The following is a 23,512-nucleotide window of genomic DNA, read 5'->3' as shown; positions in this document are numbered from 1 at the left end:
TTACAAATGGTGGTTTCCAGTTTATTGCTCAAAAACAAAAATCCAGAAGCAAAGGTGGAGAGACTGTGGGTTGAGTAGATGGCAGGAAGGGCATAGGGGCCTCGTCCCAGCTCCCCCTTCATCCTTCTGACCCTCCAAGCCCAGGGGTTAGGCTGGGGCCAGAGCATCTGGGAAGGGCAGAGCCTTCATGGCCAAGGGAACAGCGGAGCTCTCGGGGGCAGTCCTTATGAGGTACCCTGGGCTGGAGGGGCCCCAGGCGTTGTAGTGGAACTGAGTTCCCATGCCAGGATCCAAAAGCCAGTCGGGTGGGGGAGGCCCCTTATTTGGCAACTGAGAAGAGGAGGTTCTGGGTGACAGGATGCTGGTTTATTTATTGTAGGGTCCCCAGGGCCAACAAAGCCCCCTTGTGGGACCAGGAGACTATTTACACAACAGGAAGGAAGGAGCCAGAGACCAGGTCCTGCACTCCTCCCGCCCAGAATGAGGAGGGGAGGGACGTCTGGGTCCTGCAGCCTTAGTCTTGGGGTTCAGATGGAAACTTCATACTCCCGTGTATCCTGGAGACAGAGAGATGGGATCAGTTGCTGGAGTGGGATGGTGGTGGAGGAGGCAGCAACATGGGAGTATGAACACGGGGAAGGGGAAAGAACCTGGACTTTTCAGGTAACATCATTGGTGGTTTGGGCGCCATAGGGTGGAAATGGATATGTTTGGTTCATCCTACAGCATATTAAAAGCACATAAAAATCTGAATTTCTGGATTGTCTTGAACAATCTGGAATTGGGCCTGTTTCCACTATGGACTAGGTGGGGCACAAATTCTTCCGTGAGCCAAAGTCCTCACCACTCCCTATTGTTCACACCTGACTTGCTTTGTTCATTGATGTGGCCTTTGTAGGCAGCTGAGTTTGAAATTCCCAAGACAGATTACAGAGACCGTGAGAGAAGGTATGGCGTCCTGGGGGAGCTGGGAGGTGGGCACTCCAGGGGCAGGGGAAGGGCTCACCCCAGCTTCATACAGTGGGTTGCTGAAATCTGACTCCACGGTGATGGGGCTGTAGGAATGGGAGCCCGAGAAGCCGAAGAGGGATTTTCCCTGCAGCCTGGGAAGGGAGGAGATGGAGAGGCTTATAGAGAGGTGAGCCCCCAACCCCACTTCACCCACCAGGCAGGCAGGATGCCCGCCCCGGCCACAGCTCCGAGATGGTACTTACTTGGTGTAGTATATGTAAACGCCACAGCCGAGGACAATGACCAAGCCTAGGGGCAGCAGGATGGCCAAGGCGAGGTTCCCTCCCTCCAGCTGTCTTGATGGGTCTGTGGTCTGGGTCACTGGTGGGAGGAGGAGAGGTCATTGAGCTGGGGCTGTGCCGAGCCCTGGGCTCTCCCAGCCTCCTGCCCTGGGCCCTGAACCCTGGGCCTCACCCCTCTGGGGCCTGGCCTCCTGCCCCCAGCCTCTGCCTTGCCCTCCCGACTCAGCCAGGCCTGGGTCTCCACCTGTGCCCTCACTGACCTTCCAGTTTTCGGTTGTCCTGGAGCTCCTCATAGGCCACTGCAGGGAGAGGAGGGGGAGGGGACGGGGTCTGAGCCAGGGAGGGAAGGAGGCTGGGTAGAGGGCGGGAGCCCAGTGGGGCTGGGCTGGACAGCTTGGTTCTCTCTGCCTGATGCTTAACCTAAGCTTTGTCTTTCTCTTGGTGGGGGAGAGGGAGGAGGAGTCAGGGCAGGGCCTTCTTCCTCCCCCTGCAGACCCCTTAAAGTCCCAGGATCCTAACCCTGGGCAGTCTAAACCATCCAGGTCTGTAGAATTTTCAAAAATAGGGAAACTGAGACCTTTCTAGAGGACAAGAGACTTCCAAACCAAAGCCCCTTCTACTACATCCCTTAGGATCATTTCATGACCGTGACTCCCCCGGACTTCCGGATGCGAGCCCACAGGAGGTGGATGGGGAGCTCGGCAGGGTTACCATTGGTCTCCAATTTGCTACCTGACTTTCTCAGCCCTGTCACTCCCCAAACACTGCTATGTCCCTCCTGCCCTGCCTGCCCAGGCACCTTTGGAGAGTGGGGGTTGGCTGGTCCACTGTGAGGGGTGGCCGGGCACACAGGTGATGGTGACCTCGCCGATGAGCTCGAAGCCCTCATAGCAGAAAAAGCGCAGAGACTCGCCCGCCTGGTAGTGATGCTTGTACAGCGTCTGATAGCCATTCTCTGGCACCCCTGGGTTCAGGCACGGCTCGTACTTCACTGCAGGGAACATGTCAGTCACATGCCAGTTGCACTGCTGAGCAAGCCACCCAGCCATCCTTCCCAGGTGTCCCCCGACTCACAGGCGCACTTGGGGACCCGGTCACTCCACTTGGGTGTGCCTGTGTCCCGGCTGTAGCAGGTGAGCACGGCGGCTCCCTCTAGGCTGTACCCCGGCAGACAGCGGTACTGGACATGGGAGCCAACAGGGAAGCCAGCGTCCGAGGTGGTACGGTGCCCGTTGGTGATCTCACCAGGATCAGCACAAGTCATGACTGTTGACAAGAGAGCAAAGTCAAGGGGACCTAGTGCCTTAAAAGACCTCCCAGAAGCTCAGGGCTAGGAGATGCCTGAACCCCCTACTTCCCACTATTTCCTCAGAATGAAGGGAGCAGGAGTTGGAAAAACTTATAATTCAATGCATTTTATATTTCTGGCTTCTTCGGGAACACAGTGATTGGGGCAACCTAGGCCCCATCCTAGGATAAAATGTTAAATATTTAACCACTGCACTGAGCATACCAGCTAAATCCCCGCAGTGTCAGCCCTGCCTGGCAGCCATCGGAAGAACAGCAGCTGCCCGCCGGCTCCTCTCCCTCAGCATTCCCAGCCCAGTCTGCTCACTAACAGCGCCTGCCTGGCCCCTGCAGGTGTTGAGTTTACAACCTTGTGGAAGAGTCATAATCACAGCCATTTCTTATATACAGACTTGTGCAAGGCATCCTGCTAAATGTTTACAAACATGATATATGCTCTGATTAAAAACAAACAAAAAAAACAGGAAAAAAACCTCACCCTGGCCTGTGTTTCTCAGAGGTTAGAGCGTTGGCCTGAGGACCGGAGGTTCTCAGGTTCGATTCACTTCCCAGCTGGGGCAAGTGTGGGAGGCAACTGGTCTATATGTCTCTTACATCAATATTTCTCTCTCCCCCCCTCCCCCACCCCCTCCACTACCTCTGAAAATTCAATGGAAAAATATCCTAGAGTCAGGATTAAACCACAACAACAAAAACTTGATATATACTCTGATCATCCTGAGGTCAGTATCACTGTCATTTGCCTTGGGGCCCAGGGCTCAGGGCAGTCAAGTGATTAGCGCACAGTCACTCAGGGAATGGCAGAGCTGGAACCACTCAGGGGCACAGCTGTGGAGCACTGGGCTGAAATTCAGAGATTTGAGTCTCAGCTCAGCTTCAGGCTCAGTGTGCCTCTTTGGGCAGATTCCCTCTTGAGCCTGGAGCAGCCGGGCTAGGCCTACCCACTCTGGACCCTGCCTCCATCCTTTTCTGTCCCTGTCCCTGTCCCTGTCCCGTCTGGGAAGCTGTGTCAACTAGACTTGTGTCCAATCCAAATCTGGCCTCCTGAAACTTACGCTCATGGGCCCCACCAGTGCCCCCAAGGGCCAGGTAGAAGACCTACAATCCCTTATTCTAGTAACAGGCCGCCCCAAACTGGGAGAAAGTGAACGATGCCACCCCTTTTTGCTCTTCTAAAAGAGAAAAACTCCCAGCTCCTTTATTTATTTATTTTTAAAGTGTGTTGTTGTTGTTGTTTTAAAATATGTTTTTATTGATTTTTTTTTAAAGGGAGAGGGAAAGAGATGGAAACATCGGTCAGGTGCCTCCTGCATGCCCTGTACTGGGGATCAAATCCAAAACTCAGGCATGTGCCCGACCAGGAATCAAACAGGTGACCTCTCGTTCATGGAACAATGCTCAACCAACTGAGCCACACCAGCCCGGCTCCCAGCTCCTTTAAATATCACCGCTTCTGCCCTGGCCGGTTTTGCTCAGTGGATAGAGTGTTGGCCTGCGAACTGGAGGGTCCTGGGTTCGATTCCGGTCAAGGGCACATGCCCGGGTCGTGGGCTCCATCCCCAGTGGGGTACTTGCAGGAGGCAGCCAATCCATGATTCTATCTCATCGTGGATGTTTCTATCTCTCTCTCCCTCTTCCTCCCTCTCTGAAGTCAATAAAAAATATATTAAAAAATAATAATAAAAAAAAATAAATATCACCGCTTCTGTGAAATGTCCTGCCTCTTCCCTGGGACAAATAACGCCCCCCTCTTCCCACAGCCCTTCTTCGTACTTACAGCAGCTATTACTTACTGTTACAGCACCAGGCAGTGTGTGAAAAACTTCATTTGCTCTTCACAACCCCCTATTCCTACTTCACCAGTGAGATGTTAAGTACCTGTGGTTACCACCCTGTAATATCCTGAGTTGTTTAACTAGCTGTCCCTCCCTCAGACTGTGAACTCCATCAGGGTAGGGAGGGACCCCAACCCCTCTGTGTAACCCCAGCCCAAATCCAGCATGGGGCTTCACTGACTGCCTAGGACTCCCTGTAATGTCAAAGGCTGGGGGCTGAGACACTGGAGCAGGACCTAGAACAGGAAGCGAGTAACCAAGCACTGATGGGGTAGGGAGGGTAGAATTTCAATGCGCAGTGGAGGGGCCTTGGAAAGATGAGGCAGGACCCAGAGGAAACGGGGTCGGAGACCAGAGCAGTGCCAGAGACAGGGAGGCGGCCCGAGAGGATGAGACTGAGGTCCAGAGGGCAGTTTCGGGCACCAAAGGGCATAGGGCGGAGCGACCCAGAGGGAAGGGATGGAACCTGGACAGGATAGGGACGGGGACAAAGGCCGGAGGCGGGGCGCAGAGGGAAGTGGGCGGGGCCCAGCGGAGCGTGGAGCCCAGAAGGGCAGGGGCGGGGCCGGGAGAGGACGGGGCGGGGCGGGCTCACTCTTCTGGCAGGCCGGCGGGGCAGCGCTCCAGGACAGGTCCCACTGGCAGGTGAGGATGTCGGAGCCGAGCAGCTCGTAGCCCGGTTCGCACTGATAAGTAAGCACTGTGCCCCGGATCAGGTCCCCGTGGGAAGCCGTCCTCCAGCCCCACTCCGGAGGTGGCAGCTCGGGGCACGTGTCGTTCCTGGGGACCTCTGCAGGGTAGAGACGGCGAGTTCAGAGGCTGCCCTGCGACCAGGGAACCCGTCCAGCCTCGTGGGGCCTCGCTCCTGCTGGAACCCTGCCCATCTGGGGACCCTAGACCTCGGTACCTTTGAAGTGCAACACGAAACCCTGGCCCAGGCCCGGGTTTGGGGGTCCGGGCGGTGCCTGGAACTGCAGCGTGAGATCGGGCCCAGAGGAGAGGAGGCGGCGGCGCGGTTGAGGTCCCCGCAGCTGGGCCAGGACTCGGGCGCTGGGACCGTCCCCGTCGAACAGTGTCAGCATGTCCCCTTCGCGCACATTCAAGCTGCAGGGAGTAGGACCAGATATGGAGGCTGGACTACGATCCGATCCGTCTGGCCCCTCCTCAGTCTTGGCCAATTACGGGCTTCTCTATGCTGGCCTCTCCAGGTTCCACTAGTTCTGCGGCTCCTCGTGCTCTTGATCATCCCGCCCAACTCCAGGCCCCGCCTGAGGACCGGCTTTTGGCCACGCTCACTTCCGGTTCTGTCCAGTCCCGTTAACTACCTCATATCAAGTCAGCTTACTGCACTCTCCCCACACCCACTTTAGTTCTGTTGGTGCTGCAACAACTTGGGCCTGGGTCCCGGGGATCTGCTCTGGGGTGGCCTCAGAAACAGCCCGAGTGGGAGATTCCAGACCAGATGCCCTTTCCCACAAAAGCCCGGAGGAAGGCCGTTTTCCAAGACTGGCTGACTAGCGGTGTGTACCCAGGTCTACCTGACCCCCACACCCCCGCCAGGAACCTTAGTCTCCTCATTCACCAGACCACACATTCACCCAGTCCTGGGTAGACACAGGAGCTACCAGGCTGGGGGTGCAGGCTAGTGTGTTGTTACACCACAGTTTGCTGAGCCCACACCCATCGCATCCTCTGCGGCACCCAAACCTACATCTCAACTTGGAGCAAGATGCGCTTCTCCTCCTGGACATGGAGGCCCCACACGCAGTCCTGGCCGGGGCTATAGCTCTGGGGCCAGTCTGGAGAGAGGACCACACCAGCCGGCTCCGACAGCTCCCCTCCGCACATGGCTAGGGTAGAAAGGGTGTCAAAGTCAGGACCCAGGTGGGCATGTAGTCTCCATTTCACCACAATCCTCCACTCCCAACTGTATGCACCAGACGCCTCACCGGTTCCCTGCTACCTGTTTTTTCTTGCCACCCCTAGTCCTGCTGCATCCAATCCCCAGCCCTGCTCTTAATTAACCCCGCCCACTCTCCACCCAGTCCCCCACTTCGCCCAGCTCCACTTCTAGCTGTTGGAGACGTTTGGGTTGTGACCCCTGGATTCTGTAACAAGCCCACCAATCATTTAGTTCTGAAAACTAAGTCTCTGAAAGGGACAGAGATTACCCAAGGCCTGCGTTTATTAGGTTTGGATATGCAGGTCTCCGTGAATGGCCTTCCTAGGATTCCCAGCTCGGGGGGTAGTCTGTAGACTGAGGTCTTACTGGGATATGGAAGGCTCACCCTTGCAGGCTGGCTCGGAGTCATTCCAGTGGGGTTCTGTGGGATCCACACATTCGATGGCATTGGGGGGACCAGGGGGCTCCAAGGCATATCCTGGGAGGCATGAGAAGGTAGCCAGCGCCCCTGGGCGGTACTCAGGGTCTGTGGTGGTGACATTGCCGTGTGCCAGGAAGGGGGCGAAGCAGCGATCTTCTTCAAAGGCTAAGGAAGAGTCAATCACACAAACTACGCATTAGGACAGGCCTCAAGGGGTCTCAATCGGGAACTTGGGCTGAATTCAAGTGTTGTTTGGCCAGTGGGCTGCTTAAAATTGAATGCCTTTGGACTTAGCTTTCACTCTCCAGTTTCCCTAAAACCCTAACAGTCCTTCGTACATTGATGTTACCTCCCCAGCCTCTGGAGGGAAGCCCCTGGGCTAGTCAAATCCTAGCCACCGTTCTACGGATGAGGAAACTAAGGTCCACAGACAAAAACCAAACTTGCCCACAGTCACACAGTAGGGCAGTGGCAGAACCAAGTCTGAAACCCAGGTTGCTTCATTACCAGCCACAAACACTTGCCTCTGGAAATTGCAAAGAAGGGGGGTGGGACCGTGCCCCAGGACACTGGCTCATGGAGGTGTGTTCTCTTCTCAGGAATAACTGTTGGATTCTGATAACCCCTGATGGTCCATGCTGGGCTGGCACCCAAAAGTGCAGCTGACACAAAAGCTGTGTGTTGACTTTGGACTAAGTCAGGAAAATGAACATTTGAGGAGCATTTTTGTTTTCCCACCTGACCATACCTTGGCTGCAAAATTCTCTGAGCTAAGATACCTGTGATACAGAACAGGAGCCCGACGCTCCTGAGTCAGTAGTGGCCCACACTGTGGGGGCAGGCCTCCAACCTGGGCATGCTCCTTGCACTCTCAGAATAGAACATGCAATTTATTTTGTAGATTCACTGTCTGTCTCACTGTTAGTTAACCTTATAAGGTATCATGGACAAATCCTACACATCCATTAGGGCCCAGAGCCAATTCCATTTCTCTGATTCTCAGAAATGAAATGAATCAACCCTTTGATTCATTTCATTTCTGAGCACTTCACTTTCTTTGTCTCTCTCGTGCTACTATTTGCACAAATCCTCTGCTACAGCCACACTGAAATTCTGTTTCCCAAACATGCCTCTCTCTACCTCTTTACCATTGTTCACACTGTTCCTTTCACCCAAAACATTAATTCCCAATTTCTCTCCTTTAAAATTATCTCCATCTGTAAGGCCCAGCTCAAATGTTCCTTCTCCCATGATAACTGACCTCCTTATTTCTACCAGTCCAGCATCCAATCCCCCTTCCTTTTGGCACACCTGCCTCCCCCACTTCCAGTCCATCAGGTTCAGTTGGGGCCAAGGAGGGATGGCCTCGTGATGTGGATCTGCCAATCATAATCTGCCCTTAGCTATGGCGATTGGCTCAGGCATAGGCATATGACCTAAGCCAGGCCATCAGAACATTTCCTGGCATTTTTCGTTGAAGCCCTTGGGAAAGTGGTATGCTTGCTCTCTTTTTGATAGAGTTGCTAAGTTGGTAGTATGTTAATTTGGCCCTGCTGGGTTCACCACAAACTGAGTGCTGGAGAATGAAGCCAACACAGAGGAAAGAACTGAGAGGTTAAGGTAACTGGTCCCTCGGCTGTGTACCTGGATCCAGCCATATATGAAGCTTAAATAGAAAAGGCCACCTCATGAAATCAGAAAGGGTCCATACGAAGGCATCCTTGTCGTTTTGGGTGGGGAGGCAAGTCAGGTTTCAGGAATCCAAACACGGAGATGAGCAGGGATAGAGTATGTGCTTGTGACCGTGTGTGGGCATCAGGAAGAGGGGAAGGCACAGGGGCTGGGGCCCGGGGGGGGGGGGCAGTTACCTTCAAACCGGAGGCTTAGCAGCAGGGGATTGGCAGGCGTCTCTGAAAGCAGCTCCACATAGAGGGACTGGGCGTCACTGATGAGGCCCCGCTCAGGGACATCATCCATGTCAGAGTCATAGATCACCGGGGACAGGGGACTGCCCCCTGAGCGCACCATCAACCTGGAGTGGACAGAGGGTGGCCGGGAGCTCAGTTTCCCCTCAGAAGCTGCTTCATCTCTTACCTGCTCTTCGTGTTTTCTTATAAGTACCGCGCGCTCGCCGATCGTGCCACTGGAGCGCCTTGCTTATTTTCATAGCTATTGTTTTCCAACATTAATTATATGCCATGTACTTAGCTAAGACTTTACCTATTTTATCATGTTTAATGCTCACAGGAAACCTCTCATTTTATAGATGAGGAAATTGAGACCCGGAAAGATGAAGTAGCCTGCCTAACGTCACATAGCAACTACTGGGCAGAGCTGGGATACCGGTTTGTTAGATAAATAATATGATGATGACGACCATGGCAAACACATTTCTAGTGCTTACTGTGTGCTGGGCACCATTCTAAGCACACTGCATGTCTTAATGCATTTATCCTCACAGGAAACTTGAGAGAGAGGTACTATTCCCTCCATTCTGCCAATGAGGAAACTGGCACAGAGAGGCTAAGAGATTCATCTAAGCTTCCACGGCTACTGTCTAAGAAAGAGAACTAACCTGTGTTTGACACAGATCCCAACTGGGACCCACCCAAGGTCTGTCTGTCTCCCCACTGCAGCCTCCCTATCTCCCTGAGGTGGGACTCTGACCCCAGGCCCAGACCCTCACCGGTCATTGTCCTCATCTAGCGAGACCCTCTCGAAATGCAGGTGCAGCCGGCGTCCCTCAGCTGCTTCGATGACCCAGCGGCAGGTGAGGTTGGGCCCTGCAGCTCCCCCGGGCTCAGGTGACACGATACGGCCCAGTGTAGCATTGTGGATGGTGCCACCACAGGATGCTGTGGGCAGAGGAGGGGCAGGTTAAGGTGACTTGTCCTCCCAATCTTCAGAACTGCTGCATCCACACCTTTGCCTGGGACCTGGCCTCAGCATGGCCTCTGCCCTACACGCCCACCCCAGAGAACAGGACCTTTTCGAGGTTACTGCCCAGGTAGGCACCCAGACCTGGAATAAGAAAACCCAGAGTGGACACCCCCAGGACAGAGATTCCACCAAAATGAAGACTCCCCCGATGTGGACATGCTGGGATGGGTAACCATGGGGAAGCCCTGTAATTTAAGCCCTCAGATAGAAAATCTTCAAGTTGGGATCCCCAGAATGAAGACTCTTCAGGATAGAGACCCTCCCAACAGTTTGAGACTCCACCCCCCACCCCCTGCCCCAAGAATGGTTTCTTCTAGGACAGTGGTTCTCAACCTTCCTAATGCTGTGACCCTTTAATACAGTTCCTCATGTCGTGGTGACCCCCAATTTCATGGTTACAAATTGAACAAAATTAAAGCATAGTGATTAATCACAAAAACAATATGTAATTATATATGTGTTTTCCGATGGTCTTAGGTGACCCCTGTGAAAGGGTCGTTGGACCGCCAAAGGGGTTGAGACCCACAGGTTGAGAACCGCTGTTCTAAGATGAGGAGTCTCCAAAAGAAGGGACCTCCAGTGGGTGACTCCCAATATGGAAACTTCCAGGTGGGACATTCCCGGATGGAGATCCCCCAACGATGGGGACTCCAAGGATAGAGACCTCAGTGTAAAGAGCTCCAGATGGAGGCCCCAGGATAGCAACTCTTCAGGGTCCAAACCCCTTCAAGATGGGTGTTCCCCAAAGATGGAGACCCCCAAGAGAGGACCCTTCCAGTGGGGTTCCTAGGACAGAAGCCCCCACCTATTGTAGCAGGAGACTCACCCATGCAACTGGGGGGTTCACCGCTCCAGGCTGGCCGGGTGCTATTGAGGCAGATGAGGGTCTCCTCACCGTGCAGCTGGTAGCCTGAATCACAGTGGAAGGTGGCCGTGCCCCCAGGGTGCAGGTCTGTCACACTCACGTCCCCGTGGGCCGGCCGGGGAGGGAAGCCGCAGCTCAGGAGGTAGGCTGGAGCGGGAGAGCAGGGAGGAGGGGGGTCATTTTCCATGTCACCCTCCCAGTCCCCCAGCACTTCCTCCCCTCTTTCCAGGACCCCTGGGGGCACAAAATGGCTCCATACTGGAGTCCTCACATGGGCACACTCTCATGAAGAGCTCATTTCAACATCTCTTATCTCCTCTAATCTTTGTAATTTACCCACTTTGCCCTTCACTTGATAGATAAGGTACCTGAGACTCAAAGAAATTCTGGATCCTAGAATTCTTTTGCTGTGTGACCCCAGGCAAATCAATTGACCTCTCTGAACCCCATCCAGCTCTAATAATAACAAATAATATATTTGCAGAGCTTGTTTGCCTTCCAAAGTGAGTTCACACAGTGCTTTTGAGGTAGTCAGAGAAACACTGTGACCTATTTCCAGATACAGCCAATGAGCATTCAAGTTATTCAGTGCATTTTCTCCCCTCTACACAGGCAGTGGACTTCCACTGAGGTACACTAGGGTATTATGCCCTCAGCTTTCACCTAGAGGAACCAAATGAAACTCCTCTAGAAACTTGGACTATTTCACCATTAAAGGCCTTCATACTCACTGCTCCCTAAATAGATCTCCCCATGTAAGTGAAGTGCTAGGGACAGCTTTGCTTTCATTAAAGAACTGCTTTGTTTTTTCCTTTCTTGTTGTGAGAACTGTGTAATCTCTCTATTATTTTTGCACTGGCCTCTAGGAAGCTCAGAACCAGATTATGACTTATCCCTGGCAACAAGGCTTGTCCACAATCTATTTTCTCAGCTTTAATAAACATTACCTGGTACCAATTTTTTCTTATTCTATTTCATTTTATTGCTTGAATTCTTTTTTAAAAGCCTCCTGAAATTCTTGTAGAATTATACGAGATAAAACAAAAAAATAGAAAGTGACTTGGTAGTAAATTATGGACTATGAACTTGATCTTGACAGAGCTCTGTGTGTCTGTTTCAGACCAGGCAGAGCTCATCGAGAAGGGCTTCTTGGAAGAAATACATCAAAGCTGGGTCTTGAAGGAGGGTAAGAGTATAATTAGCAGAGGGCTTGGGAGATACCAGCTTGCCTAGGCCAGTGGTCGGCAAACTCATTAGTCAACAGAGCCAAATATCAACAGTACAACGATTGAAATTTCTTTTGAGAGCCAAATTTTTTAAACTTAAACTATATAGGTAGGTACATTGTTATTAACTTAATTAGGGTACTCCTAAGGCTTAGGAAGAGCCACACTCAAGGGGCCAAAGAGCCACATGTGGCTCATGAGCCGCGGTCTGCCGACCACTGGCCTAGGCCTTTGCTTTTTCGGACTCTCTAGCCCTCAGTGATTCTGTAAGAGACCTGGTCTCTCCCTATATTCAAAATTCAACAAGTAGTTCCTTGGCAGGGTCCTGGGGAGAAAGAGATGAAAAGACTCAGGCCTTACTCTTTGGGAATCTACAGACTACTGAGATAGACAGACATAAAAACAACTGTCTAGGAAACATTGATTTGAATAAATGTTAGCCTCTGTGATGGCTCTCCAGGACCAACAGAATCGAGTCTCAGTACTTTATTTATTTATTTATTGTTTTTTAGGTCTCAGTGCATTAGATTGACATTCAAGCCCCACAGCAAGGTCCTGCCCAGCACATCCACCTCCAATTCTCATCACCTATGGCCCCTATATCCTACATAGTGTAGGTTGTGACTCCTTATGGTCTCACCTCCATGGTTTTTTACACCATTTCCCCTACCTGCAAGGCCCTCTCTGGCTTTTTCTAATCTTTCAAGGAGTAACTGATGTGCCATCTCTTTCAGGGAGGCTTCCTGACCCTTTCTCTCCCCAATAGAGTTGGTTGCTCTCTTGCCTATACACAGTCCCACACATAGCTATATATATAAAAGCCTAATATGCAAAGTGTCCCCTCGGGAGTTTGATCGCTTGCTATAACCACCAGGGGGTGGCATGGTATGAAGGAAGGCCCTGGCCAGCACAGCAGGCAGCTGCTAGGGACCCTACCCATGCATGAATTTCATGCACTGGGCCTCTAGTAAGTTTATAATCACATTAACCACTGTCTATTGCCATTAAGAGACTGAACCAAGCCTTATTTATTTTGTCTTCTAAAAGCCTGGCCTAGATGATCAATTGGTGCAGGCAAGCAGCAATGTGACAGTGCAAAGAGCACTGGTTTCGGAGACAGGCAGATCTGAGTTCCAGATAATAACTTATTAGCTATATGACCTTCAGCAGGCGACTTCGCCTCTAGGGCCTCTAACCTATAACTGGCAATAATAATCCCTATCAATAAGGATTGGCCTTTAAGTGAAACAAACAAACAAACAAACAAACAAACATGCAAAGCAGCCAGCATATAAAAAGTGCTCAGAAAATGTTAGTCCCCTGCGTCTCACCAGCCGTAATTAATGAATGACTGGGAGTCAGGGAATCGCAGTTCTGACTCTGCAATGAATTTGCAGGTGACTGAGCAAACCATATAACCCGAGTCTTTCTCTTCCTCCCAGAGATGGAGTTGACAATGGCCACCCCCAGGGTTGCTGTGGGAAGCAAATGAAACAATAGTTGTTGGGCTTGGGGTGAGGGGTGATGGAGACTTTGGTCTGTCAGAGAAGCTAATGAGGCCACGCTGGACCAGAGGCCCAGCTCGGGCACATTTGGAAGGGCTTAAACAGGGTTTTGGTCCCAAAGGTGCCTGGAGAAGCTGTAAAGCAGGGAAGACAGAGATAGGTAATGAAGGCCAATTTATGAAGTAACCCTGCTTCCCCAAATGTTCTACTTAGCCTAGAGTCCTATTTTCAATGCCCCAGAGAAGTGGCTGCTTAAAGGAGGCAGCAGGGGAACATTCTGTAATATCTGAAGTCCAACCCTCTGCCCTAGGCCCTCAAGGCATGCCCTCGCTCCCCAACAACTACATATGGCCCTGACTACCAACTGTGTGTCCCTCAGTTCACTGGTCTCTCCACCTTGCACATATGAGTCCCTGGAGCAGGTCTCCAGTGGAAGCCTCAGGAAAGGCTGGAGAGGGTATGAAGTGGGGATATAAGTTGTGTGTGTGCCCTGGGAAAGGAGCATGGGGTCAGCAAAGCTAACAAAAGGGCAGGCAAGCCCTAACCGGTTTGGCTCAGTGGATAGAGCGTTGGCCTGCGGACTCAAGGGTCCCAGGTTCGATTCTGGTCAAGGGCATGTACCTTGGTTGCGGGCACATCCCCAGTAGGGAGTGTGCAGGAGGCAGCTGATCGATGTTTCTCTCTCATCGATGTTTCTAACTCTCTATCCCTCTCCCTTCCTCTCTGTAAAAAAACAATAAAATATATTAAAAAAAAAAAAAGGGCAGGCAAGGCCATGAGGTGATGTGAAAGGGACATTGACTCAACCCAGTTTCCTTGTCTCTGAGGACATAGGAAGGCTTTTTTGAGAGGCAGCGGTATGTGGAACGGGACAGTGGCTGAGCCCTCTGAACACATGTACACATGGATGCTAGGACATACACTTGCATTGTGGGAAGGTTCCCCGTACACACAGGCGAGTGTGGATATACACGTGTGTAGGTTGTCTGTGGGTAGATGCTCATGAATGCAGTCATGCACGAATATATTCCCCTTCCCTGCCCCAGGAGTAAGCAGGATCTTTCTCGGTCTCAAATCTAAGGCTGTCACTATCCTGCTTTAAATACTTCAAAATATCCCCCCTCCCTTACCGGAAGAAGAGTCTGAACTCCTTACTGATGCTGATAAGAGCATGAGCCCAATCCAACCTTCCTCCTGATCTGGTCTCTTAGCTTACTTCTCCCGCCTCCCCTTTCTGTGCTTTTACTGTAATAGCAACGACTGACATTTTCAGCTCTCACTGTGTACCAGATGCTATTTTAAGCACTTGACATGTATTAACTCATTTGATCATCTTAATAATACCACAAGGTAAGTATTATAATCCCCATTTTTCAGATGAGACAATGAAAAGTTAAGTAACTTGTCCCAGATCACAAAGCTATGACCATTCTATCTTCCATGATGAATTACTTCAACTCTTCAAGGGGCTCACATTTTTTCTCCTCTCTGGGTCTTGGAGTGTGCTTTTCCATCCATCTTGACATCTGCCTTCCTTCCTCTTTTGCTCCCTCCTACCCTTTCCCTAGCTAACTAATCTTTTAGGTCTCAGCTTAATCATCTCCTCCAAGAAGGTGCCCCTATATTCCATAGGGGAAATTTAGGTTCCTTTGATATTTGCTCCTTCTGCCTGTATTCCTCCACCATAGGGATAAGGGTCCTTAGCTCACCGAATTATAATCATCCTGATTACTTGCCCATCTCCTACCTAGATTCTGAGTTCCTTGAAGTCAGATTTACATGTGGCTTCTTCATTCCTCTCCCCAAGGCTAACCCAGGGCCAGTATGAAGTGGAACTAGCTAAGCATTTGTTGAGTGAATGGATGAGCTGTCACTTGGATGCATGCACACTCAGACATAGGCCTGTAAGTGTGTGAAATAACTGTGCCCAGGTCTCCTCTGAGAGTTCTGCCCCCAGGGTGCTAGTCAGGAGGAAAAGTCCCCATGTTGCCCTGTGCATGGAAGTCTCCGAGGGATGTCCCTTGTGCCAGTGTGGCCCCTGCCCTTCCACCAGCACCCTGGACTCTCACCCTGATAATGGATCCTGAAGCCACCGCCCCTTGGGACTCGAGGACTCTGGAAGTGCAGGAGCAGCCGGTTGGTTGGGCTCCGAAGGACCTGTCCTTCTCCCAGCATGGAGGAGTTGGCCAGCAGTCGGGGGGCCAGGCCTGGGGCTCCCCCACCAGCCAGCACCAAGAGTTCCTCCTCCCGCGACAGGTTCAGCGTCTGCACCTACAGAAGCCAGACCCAGACTCACCAGGGTAAGTCAACCCGGGTGGAAAACCCCCAAATCCCCCCCCCCCTTGCGTTCCTTTTCCCTGTATGTGGCAGCCCAAACACCACGGTGACAGTGGCCAAGTTGTAGAACTCCAGGTGTCTTCCTGACCATCAGAAGGCAGGCCCATTTGTGTTAGGAAACAGGTTCTCTGGCTCTTAAGTCAAATCTGTGCACACCCTAGGACCCAGAGGAAAGGGCTTGGAGGTTTCAGGATTATATGCTACGTCCACTTACCTGGATCTCAATGCCGTAGCCAGGGTAGACATGGATGCTGTATGTACAGTCCAGGAGTCCCAAGGTGCGGCTGGTGCTGCTTCCTAAATCTGGAGACTCAATATGCCCTTCACCTTCGGAGATGTTGTTATTACACAAAACTAAAAAGATATATAAGTGGCTGGAGTCGAACAAATCCCTGTGTTCTTGCCCTCCCAGTCATGCAACTCTGGGGGCCCCCATCTCTCTTCTCCCCCGCACCCCTCGTCATCTTTATCCAAAGCTCCTCTCCCCCTGTGCCCAGAATCCCCTTCCCCCAACCGTAACATGGATAAAACATAGAAAGGTACATGGTATGGGTGCATATTATTAAGCAGAAACTCTCCTATCTGTACCCAGATCCCTTCTTGCACCCCTTCCCTGCAGCCTCTCTCCTATTCATATCCTGCTCCTCTTGAACACTACTCCATTCCCTTTCAATCGCCTCACCTGGGCTCGTCACCGTGGTGGTGACAGTTGTTGTGGTGATGATGGTGGTCGTGGTCTCCTCCTCTCCTCCCTCAGGCCCAAGGGGCGGGCCTGGGGAGGTGGGGCCAGAAAGGGGTGGGGCTGTAGTTCCTGGAGGCGGGGTCAGCAGCTCGGGCGCGGTGGGGCCTGCCCCCCTACCCTCCTTAGGGGTTACGGCTGTTGTCAGAGGCCCTGTCCCTGGCTCAGTGGCCCGTGGCAGGGAGGGTGCTGCAAGAGTCTGGCCGGCTGGAGGGGTGGCTAGCGTGGGGTCTGGATCAGATCCTGGGACAGTGCAAGGGAAGTCAGGGCACAGGAAGAGCAAATTGGTGGGTCTTGAGGGGGGCACAGGGCTGAGGGAAACTGGGGGTTCCCCACTGAACCCAAAAGACCTTCCCCACAAGGTGCAGACCCTCCACTTCTATTTTCCCCACCCCAATTCCTCACCTCCTCCCAAGGCTTCTACAGTCTGACATCCGCTCCCCTTTCTCTTCCGCTGTTCACCTCTGGACCAGGTCCTTCCACTCTGATGGTCTCCTGAGCCTCTCTGCCTCCCCATTCAGATCTGGTTCCTCTCCTAGCGACCGCTTTCTCTTTCCTCTGTCTTGCTCTCTCTGGAACTCTTTTTATTTCTCTGATTAGTATTCTTATCACTCTGATTTTATGATTCTAGGTTTACTAATCTCTGCATTTCTCTTTCTCTTTTTGTGTCTTTCTCCCACCATTTTTCTGATTCTGGTTCTCTGATTTTCCATCTGTCTTTTTCTCGGATTATCTGTTTTTCTATCTCTTGACCATTCTATTTATCTGTCTTTGCTCAGTTTTGGGTCTCTCTAACCATCACCCTCTATCTCCCTCTGATTGTTAATGGACTGTCCCTCCCTCTGCCTCTGTGCTACTCTTGCCACTCCGGGAGCCTCACCTGGCAGGTAGCCCATCTCTGGGCCCCTCCTCAGCAGGGCCCCATGGAGCAGCTCAGCCAAGGCCTCCGAGGCTACCGTGGGGGTCTCGCTTCCAGGCTCCAGCAGTGCCTCCTCCTCTTTCACGGGCAGACCTGAGAGATGAAGCTGTATGAGCCCTTCCACTGCCCCACACTCCCCATTCACCAGAAAGATCTTTTCCGGAGTTATTCCTCCCTCCTCAGCTGGGCCTGCAGGAGCTCACAGGGTCCCAGGCTGAGCTGAGAGCTAAGATGGAAGGAGAGGCTCCCAGCTGCCCCTCACAATCTTCCACCTTCTTCTCCACATTTCCCCCCAGGCGGTGTGGGCCTTCAGTGAGCACCTTGGCTCCAATGAACCCTGACATGCCAGCAGGGTGGAGAAGGGGGGATGGTGCTGCCTTCATTTTCACCTCAGTGGTCTCCTGGTTTCCTGGTCTGACAGCACCTCCCAGCCCTTGCTTCTGCAGTACCCAGCTTTCTCTCTGGATTTCTATCTCTGCAGTGTGGTGTACGTTCTCTCTCTCTCTCTCTCTCTCTCTCTCTCTCTCTCTCTCTTCTTTCTCATTTCTCTGTGGTCTCTCCCGTGTCTTGCTGAGGGGCAGAGTGGGGGACTGAATATCTGGTCTCTGAGCAGTGCCTTTGCTCATCTGTCTTTGTCCACACATCCAAGAACAGTTGTGTGTGCAGTGCCTGGCATCCCTCCCAGCATCTCCATCTCCTACTCAGGTACTCTGCGTGTTCTGCCGCCTCCACAGACATCCCCCCAACTTTCCCAGCCCTCCTTCCTGTATGTAACCCTTGAGATGCTGCTAAAAGCTACCCTCACTCATTCCCCCACCTCTTCTACAGTGGGGTCAGGGGCTCCAGGTTCAAACTGGAAAGCCCTGGCTAGTCGCTTTCCATCAGCAGTGCCCCTCCCCTGCCTCAGGAGCTTTGGAGACCAGGGTGTTCCGAGAAAGGAGGGTAAAGGGCCCCCCTGGGGGCTTTCATGGCCCACCCCCACGATCCCATGTCCTTACCCTGAATCCAGGGGCAGCTCAGCAGAATTAGGAACAGCAGCTGGGGAGGCGGTTGATGCTGGGCCTTGGGAGTCCCCATGGCGACTCACACTGATTTCTCGTCTCTGCGCCTCTCTTAAATAATCTAGCTGTCACCTTTCTTCTGTCTCTATCTTCCCCTTTATTATTTTTCTTCCTGGCAGTTAGCAAGGAAGACAATTTCTCTACCCCTTGGGATGGAGGGGGAGAATTGGGCTGGGGGGTCGCCTGGAGCCCAACCCTCTTTGCCCAATCTCCTCTGTTCTCTGCTCCGGGATCTGAGGGAGAGGGGGCGCGGCTCCGGCTGCAGGGGGTGGAGCCGAGAGGGCCGAAGGACCGGGCCTCCTGGGTTACCCTCCTGGTCAGGCGCCTGGGTCCACCAGGCTGGCTGGATCCCAAGGTGTGATCCAGCTGGGGAAAGGCAAGACAGCTTGTGAGGGGCCTGGGGTGGGGTCGGGGATCTACTGGGCTCTAGAGGGGCTTGGCGGGGAGCAGAGGGGGTTGCGGAACCTAGAGAGCCGAAGCTCGGGCACTAGAGCTGCGGAGGGAGAAGCTGAGAAAGGTGTCGAGTCCACGTCAGATCCTGGGGACGGGCGAAGGGAGGGGCCTGAGATTTATTGGGGGGCGGGAGGGAGGAGGAAGTGCAGATGGAGGAAGGAGGGACCATATGAGCCAGGACCGTAATCCTCACTCCCGCGGCCCCTAGGGAAGGCAAGGGAAACTCTCTGGCTCCAGCAGTAATTACGGACCCCTCTCCCTGTTACAGCAACATCTGGACTCTGAACCGCCTCCTCCCAGGCTGCCGAGGCTCCCAATATGCCCCCAACCCTTATCCAGACCCTCACCCCATGGACTTCCCCTTCCTTTCTACCGAAGCTCCTGTGCAATGGCTTTCCCCGCCCTCCTCCAGGAGAGTGGCAAGTTTCCACACTTGTGAGAAGCCCAAGGGGTAACCAGGCTGGTTTTTGGAGAGGAGAGACCCTTCATCTTACCAGACAACATACAACATGAGCCCGGCCAGCCGGCAGGGGCTTTAACTTTTTTATTTCTGGCCTCACACACAACGCCTCCGACGCGTTTGTTCAGCACCACCAGCGCGCGGACAGCTCTCCCGGCCGCGCCTGAGCGGGCCCCGCCCCCAGCGCCGTGGGCGATTGGCTGAAACCGCCTTTACTGTCAATCAGGCTGCCCCCGGGGCTGGCTCCCGGGGAAGCGAAAGGGGAGGCGGAGTCACAGGCAGATGGGTCCAGGGTTCTGCAGACCCAAGGACAGGCCACAGCGTCCCCGTCCGCAGTCCGCCCCACCCCTTGGTTTGTCCCGCCCCTACTTTACGCATTGCGGGGTGGCTGGAGGTTGGCAACTTGCCCCTGGCGCCGCACGTGGCGCCCTTTCGGGGTCCGGGGAGAGGGAAATCCGGCGACGACCCCCCTTCCCCCTCCCCCCTGGCTGAGTTGCCGCTGCCACTGGGCAGGGGCTGGGGTAACTAAGCTGAGCAGACTGCTGTAGGAAGGAATGACGTCAGGATGTGTGAGAGCCAAGGAAGGAGCGAGTAGGGGAGAAAGAGCGAGAGAGAGCGAGAGCGAGAGGGAGAACCCGCCGGCCGGGTGGAATGAGATTAGAGGGCCGCAGGAGAGAGAGGGGGAGAGGAGAGAAGCCGCTGCGGAGGACGACTGGTGGCAGGTTCCGGTCCCCCGGGCTGCGGGTCCAGCTGGGGTAGGAACTGCTGTCCAGGGAAGCTAGAAGGAAAGGGGCGGAGGGTAGGGGCGGAGGGTGGGGGTGGAGGGAGGAGAGAAGAAAGGAGAGGGGGAGAAAGGAGAGGCGGAGGGTGAGAGAGGAAAGTGCTGGAAGGAGAAAGGAGAGATAAGAGAGTGGGGGGAGAGGCAGAAGAAAGGAAAGGGAGAAGAGGGTTAAAGGTACACGAGGGAGGAGAGAAGGAGGGAGGTACAAGGTGGAGAGAAGACTTCAGAAGGAGGGAGAACAGAGTGGAAATGTGGAAGGGAAACAGCCCCGGGGGGAACCAGGGAGTAGCCATGGAGGAAGAACTGGGGGGACAGGGGAACTGGGGTCTGGAAGATGCCCCAGGCCTCTTGGCCATGGCCTCCCTGCCCATCATGCCCACATGGCCTTTGCCCCTGGTCTCCTCAGCCTTCACCCTGCTGCTCGGAGCCCTCACTTCCCTCTTCCTCTGGTACTGCTACTACTTAGGCTCCCAGGACCTGCAGGCCCTGGCGGCTGGGAGTCGGGCTGGGGGTGTCAGTGGTGGGCCTGGGGGATGCTCTGAGGTCGGCAGGCCAAGCCCAGGGAGCTCTGGGGAGGCTGGGAAAGGACCTAGGACAGAAGGACTAGTGAGCCGCCGCCTTCGGGCCTACGCCAGGCGCTACTCCTGGGCAGGGATGGGTAGGGTGAGGCGGGCAGCTCAGGGTGGCCTTGGCCCTGGAGGAGGGCCAGGGGTCCTGGGCATTCAGCGCCCAGGCCTGCTTTTCCTGCCAAACTTGCCCTCTGTGCCCTTCGTGCCGCGGGATGCCCAGCGACATGATGTGGAACTTCTGGAAAGCAGCTTCCCTGCTATTTTGCGGGACTTTGGGGCTGTGAGCTGGGATTTCTCAGGAACTACCCCTCTGCCTCGGGGCTGGTCCCCACCACTGGCTCCTGGGTGCTACCAGCTCCTGCTGTACCAAGCAGGCCGGTGCCAGCCCAACAACTGCCGCCGGTGCCCTGGGGCCTATCGGGCACTGAGGGGGCTGCGGAGCTTCATGAGTGCCAACTCCTTCGGCAACGCTGGCTTTTCTGTCCTTCTTCCGGGGGCCCGGCTTGAAGGCCGCTGTGGACCCACCAATGCCCGGGTCAGATGCCATCTGGGTAAGTAGATGATGCCTGCAGACAACTTCCTTGCCTCTCCTTTGCCACCAGAGCTTTGTACACTGTGTTCTGATCATGCCTCTTCTCAGAATCTTCCACAACTGTTGCCCACAGCAGTGGCATTTCCCGAGCTTCAGTTACTTGCAAACTATCTTCATAAGCTTTGCCATAGTCACTTACCACCTGGACTGTGTTTCTTCATATGGACTCCCCCCACGTTTTGTTTTACTTACTTAAAAGGAATTTTTATAGAACAATGATAATCAGTATTATGTGTCCTAAATAGAGAGTAATCATGAAAACAAATTTAAACTTCAAAAAAGGCTTTACAAATTTTGGCTAAATACTCTAGTCTGAGACACAAGCCTACAGTCTCTTTACTTAGAAGGGAGCAATACTAGTAAGGTGTTAGTGTCATGGTAGCACCAAACTTGAGATGCTCTTTTTGATGTTTTAAAGATGGAGAAAATGGAAAGGAAAACAAGTTTCTGGTTATTTCATTCCATGATCTTATTGTGCTACCAGATGGATGTACCCTCGCCTCAGGATCAAGTCTAGATCCTTTCTCTCCTCACCTCCCATCTGTTCCCTTCCTTGCCTTTTCTCCCACCATGCTTTCAAAATAAAGGCCTTCTGGCTAATCCTGGCAGACACCACATTTATGCTATACCCTTAACCTAAAATGTCTTTACCTTTATCATTTCATCACCTCCTGGAAAACTCGTACTTAGTCTTTAGCACTCATATTTCCAAGTGTCACACCTCCTCTGGGATGTCTTCTTATTCCTCATCATTTGAAGTGGCTGCTCAGTTTTCTCACAGTACAGCTGTGTGGTCCCTGGGCAAGGATGAAGTCATTAGTTTCATATCTCGCAGGGAGGGAAGGCCCAGCACATAATAGGTTCTTGAGTTAAATTGTCAGAAGCCTAGGAGGAGATGCCACTTCCTCCAGGAAGCCTTCCCTTTTCTCTAAAACAGAATAGACTGTGCTTTGCACTGCATTTCCCTTATCTCCCAGTACTTCTTTCAGCCAGTATCTATAATAATAAAAGGGTAATATGCTAATTAGACCAGATGTCTTCCTGACATCGTTCCTGACGGAAACCGGGGCCTGAGGGAAGCCAGCCGGGTCCCGGGTCCCGGGTGCCGGAGGAAGGCAGGCCTGTTCTTGCACACATTTTCGTGCATCGGGCCTCTAGTTGTTTTATAATTCTATTCCAGTCACCTTCCAGAGAGCAAGAGGAACCGCCACAGAACCTGGTGTTTAGGACCCCCTGTCTGCTTTTTGTGAATGGGATGGGCTCCTTCCATAGAGGCTGGAATGCTGGATGCCTGGGTCTTTTCCCACAGGTCTGAAGATCCCCCTTGGCTGTGAGCTGGTGGTTGGGGGTGAGCCCCAGTGCTGGGCTGAGGGACACTGTCTCCTGGTGGATGACTCCTTCCTGCACACAGTGGCTCATAATGGTAATGGGGTCCCATTCTGCTAGAAGGGATGCGGGACTAAGAGTGGAGGGGAATAGATGAGAGGCTGCAGACTCAGGCCAACTGCCCAGTGCCACCATTTTCTAGCTGCATAACCTTGAACAAGTCATAATTTCCAATCACCTGTGAAATGAGGAAACTGCTTTGTTGGTCAGGTGGCTGAAGGATTAAATAAATCAATGTAGGTACAAAGTGGTTAACAGCACAAGACCCTGGGCCTGGATTGGGGTTCCTGTGCTCCTCTGGCACCCACATGGTTAGATGCTACCAAGTAGTTGGCAACACCTTAACTACACGTATGTTGTCAGGCCTAAGGGCCTCCTCCACCCTTGTCAAGGATGGTGCTAACCTTCTCTCGTTTAATACAATACATACCCCTGGCACTTACTAGCTCCTTGAACTTGGACAAGTTATTTAACTTCCTTGTGCCTGTTACTTTGTATAAAATAGGAATAATTATGGAACTATCTCAGAGTTTGTTTTGATGATTAAGAGTTAATGCACATGATGAACAGTGCCTGGCATTTACTTACAAAGTGTTTGCTTTTTTGGTTACTTGGTGAGTGCTCTGGCATATAAGCGCCTAATGTCAGCTACTCTCTGCCTCCATTCCCATGTACCCTAGGCTCCCCTGAAGATGGACCTCGAGTGGTCTTCATCGTGGACCTTTGGCATCCCAACGTGGCTGGAGCTGAGCGCCAGGCCCTCGACTTTGTCTTTGCACCAGACCCTTGAAGGAAGGTGTTGCCTTCAGACATCTGGGCTGGAGATATGCTGCACTCCGGGGTGGTTGCATGGTTGCCAGGACCTCCTCTCCAATGCAGGAGGCGGGGTGGGGCTGAGGGTGGGAACTTGCTAGTGAAACATCGAAATACAGATCTTAAATTCTCTTTTAACTCCTGAC

The 23,512-nt window shown here is 52.9% G+C and overlaps 2 protein-coding genes and 1 non-coding gene across 8 annotated transcripts; 1 reads left to right on the top strand and 2 right to left on the bottom strand.

Annotated features, from left to right (window-relative positions):
- SEZ6L2 (seizure related 6 homolog like 2) lies at window positions 1-22,984 on the bottom strand. Of its 6 annotated transcripts, none has more exons than XM_023744622.1 (20): window positions 22,732-22,973; window positions 21,819-21,964; window positions 18,250-18,424; window positions 17,213-17,344; window positions 16,276-16,575; window positions 15,808-15,947; window positions 15,326-15,527; window positions 10,487-10,672; window positions 9,407-9,575; window positions 8,589-8,752; window positions 6,685-6,885; window positions 6,108-6,246; window positions 5,304-5,500; window positions 4,992-5,186; window positions 2,328-2,519; window positions 2,053-2,244; window positions 1,514-1,552; window positions 1,215-1,332; window positions 1,007-1,103; window positions 1-557 (listed from the first exon to the last, which is right to left on the bottom strand). In XM_023744622.1, the coding sequence occupies exons 3-20, from the start codon at window positions 18,326-18,328 to the stop codon at window positions 528-530; spliced, it is 2,772 nt and encodes a 923-aa protein (XP_023600390.1). In that variant the 5' UTR covers window positions 18,329-18,424; window positions 21,819-21,964; window positions 22,732-22,973; the 3' UTR covers window positions 1-527. The 6 variants fall into 6 exon arrangements, with proteins under 6 accessions (XP_023600390.1, XP_006103403.1, XP_023600389.1 ...); XM_023744621.1 differs by having other exon boundaries at window positions 345-557; window positions 1,007-1,127; window positions 22,732-22,981; XM_006103341.3 differs by lacking the exon at window positions 1,514-1,552 and having other exon boundaries at window positions 22,732-22,980.
- On the top strand, window positions 20,145-23,498 carry ASPHD1 (aspartate beta-hydroxylase domain containing 1). Its single transcript, XM_006103347.3, has 3 exons — window positions 20,145-21,126; window positions 22,477-22,590; window positions 23,234-23,498. The coding sequence occupies exons 1-3, from the start codon at window positions 20,256-20,258 to the stop codon at window positions 23,341-23,343; spliced, it is 1,095 nt and encodes a 364-aa protein (XP_006103409.1). The 5' UTR covers window positions 20,145-20,255; the 3' UTR covers window positions 23,344-23,498.
- LOC111823406 lies at window positions 22,854-22,979 on the bottom strand. Its single transcript, XR_002826419.1, has one exon. It is a non-coding gene; the product is annotated as a U6atac minor spliceosomal RNA (small nuclear RNA).
- Window positions 23,499-23,512: the final 14 nt, after the last annotated feature.

The sequence above is a fragment of the Myotis lucifugus genome, unplaced genomic scaffold (genome assembly GCF_000147115.1).
Source record: "Myotis lucifugus unplaced genomic scaffold, Myoluc2.0 scaffold_480, whole genome shotgun sequence".
NCBI lineage: Eukaryota > Metazoa > Chordata > Mammalia > Chiroptera > Vespertilionidae > Myotis > Myotis lucifugus.
This window is presented reverse-complemented; position numbering and strand designations above follow the sequence as displayed.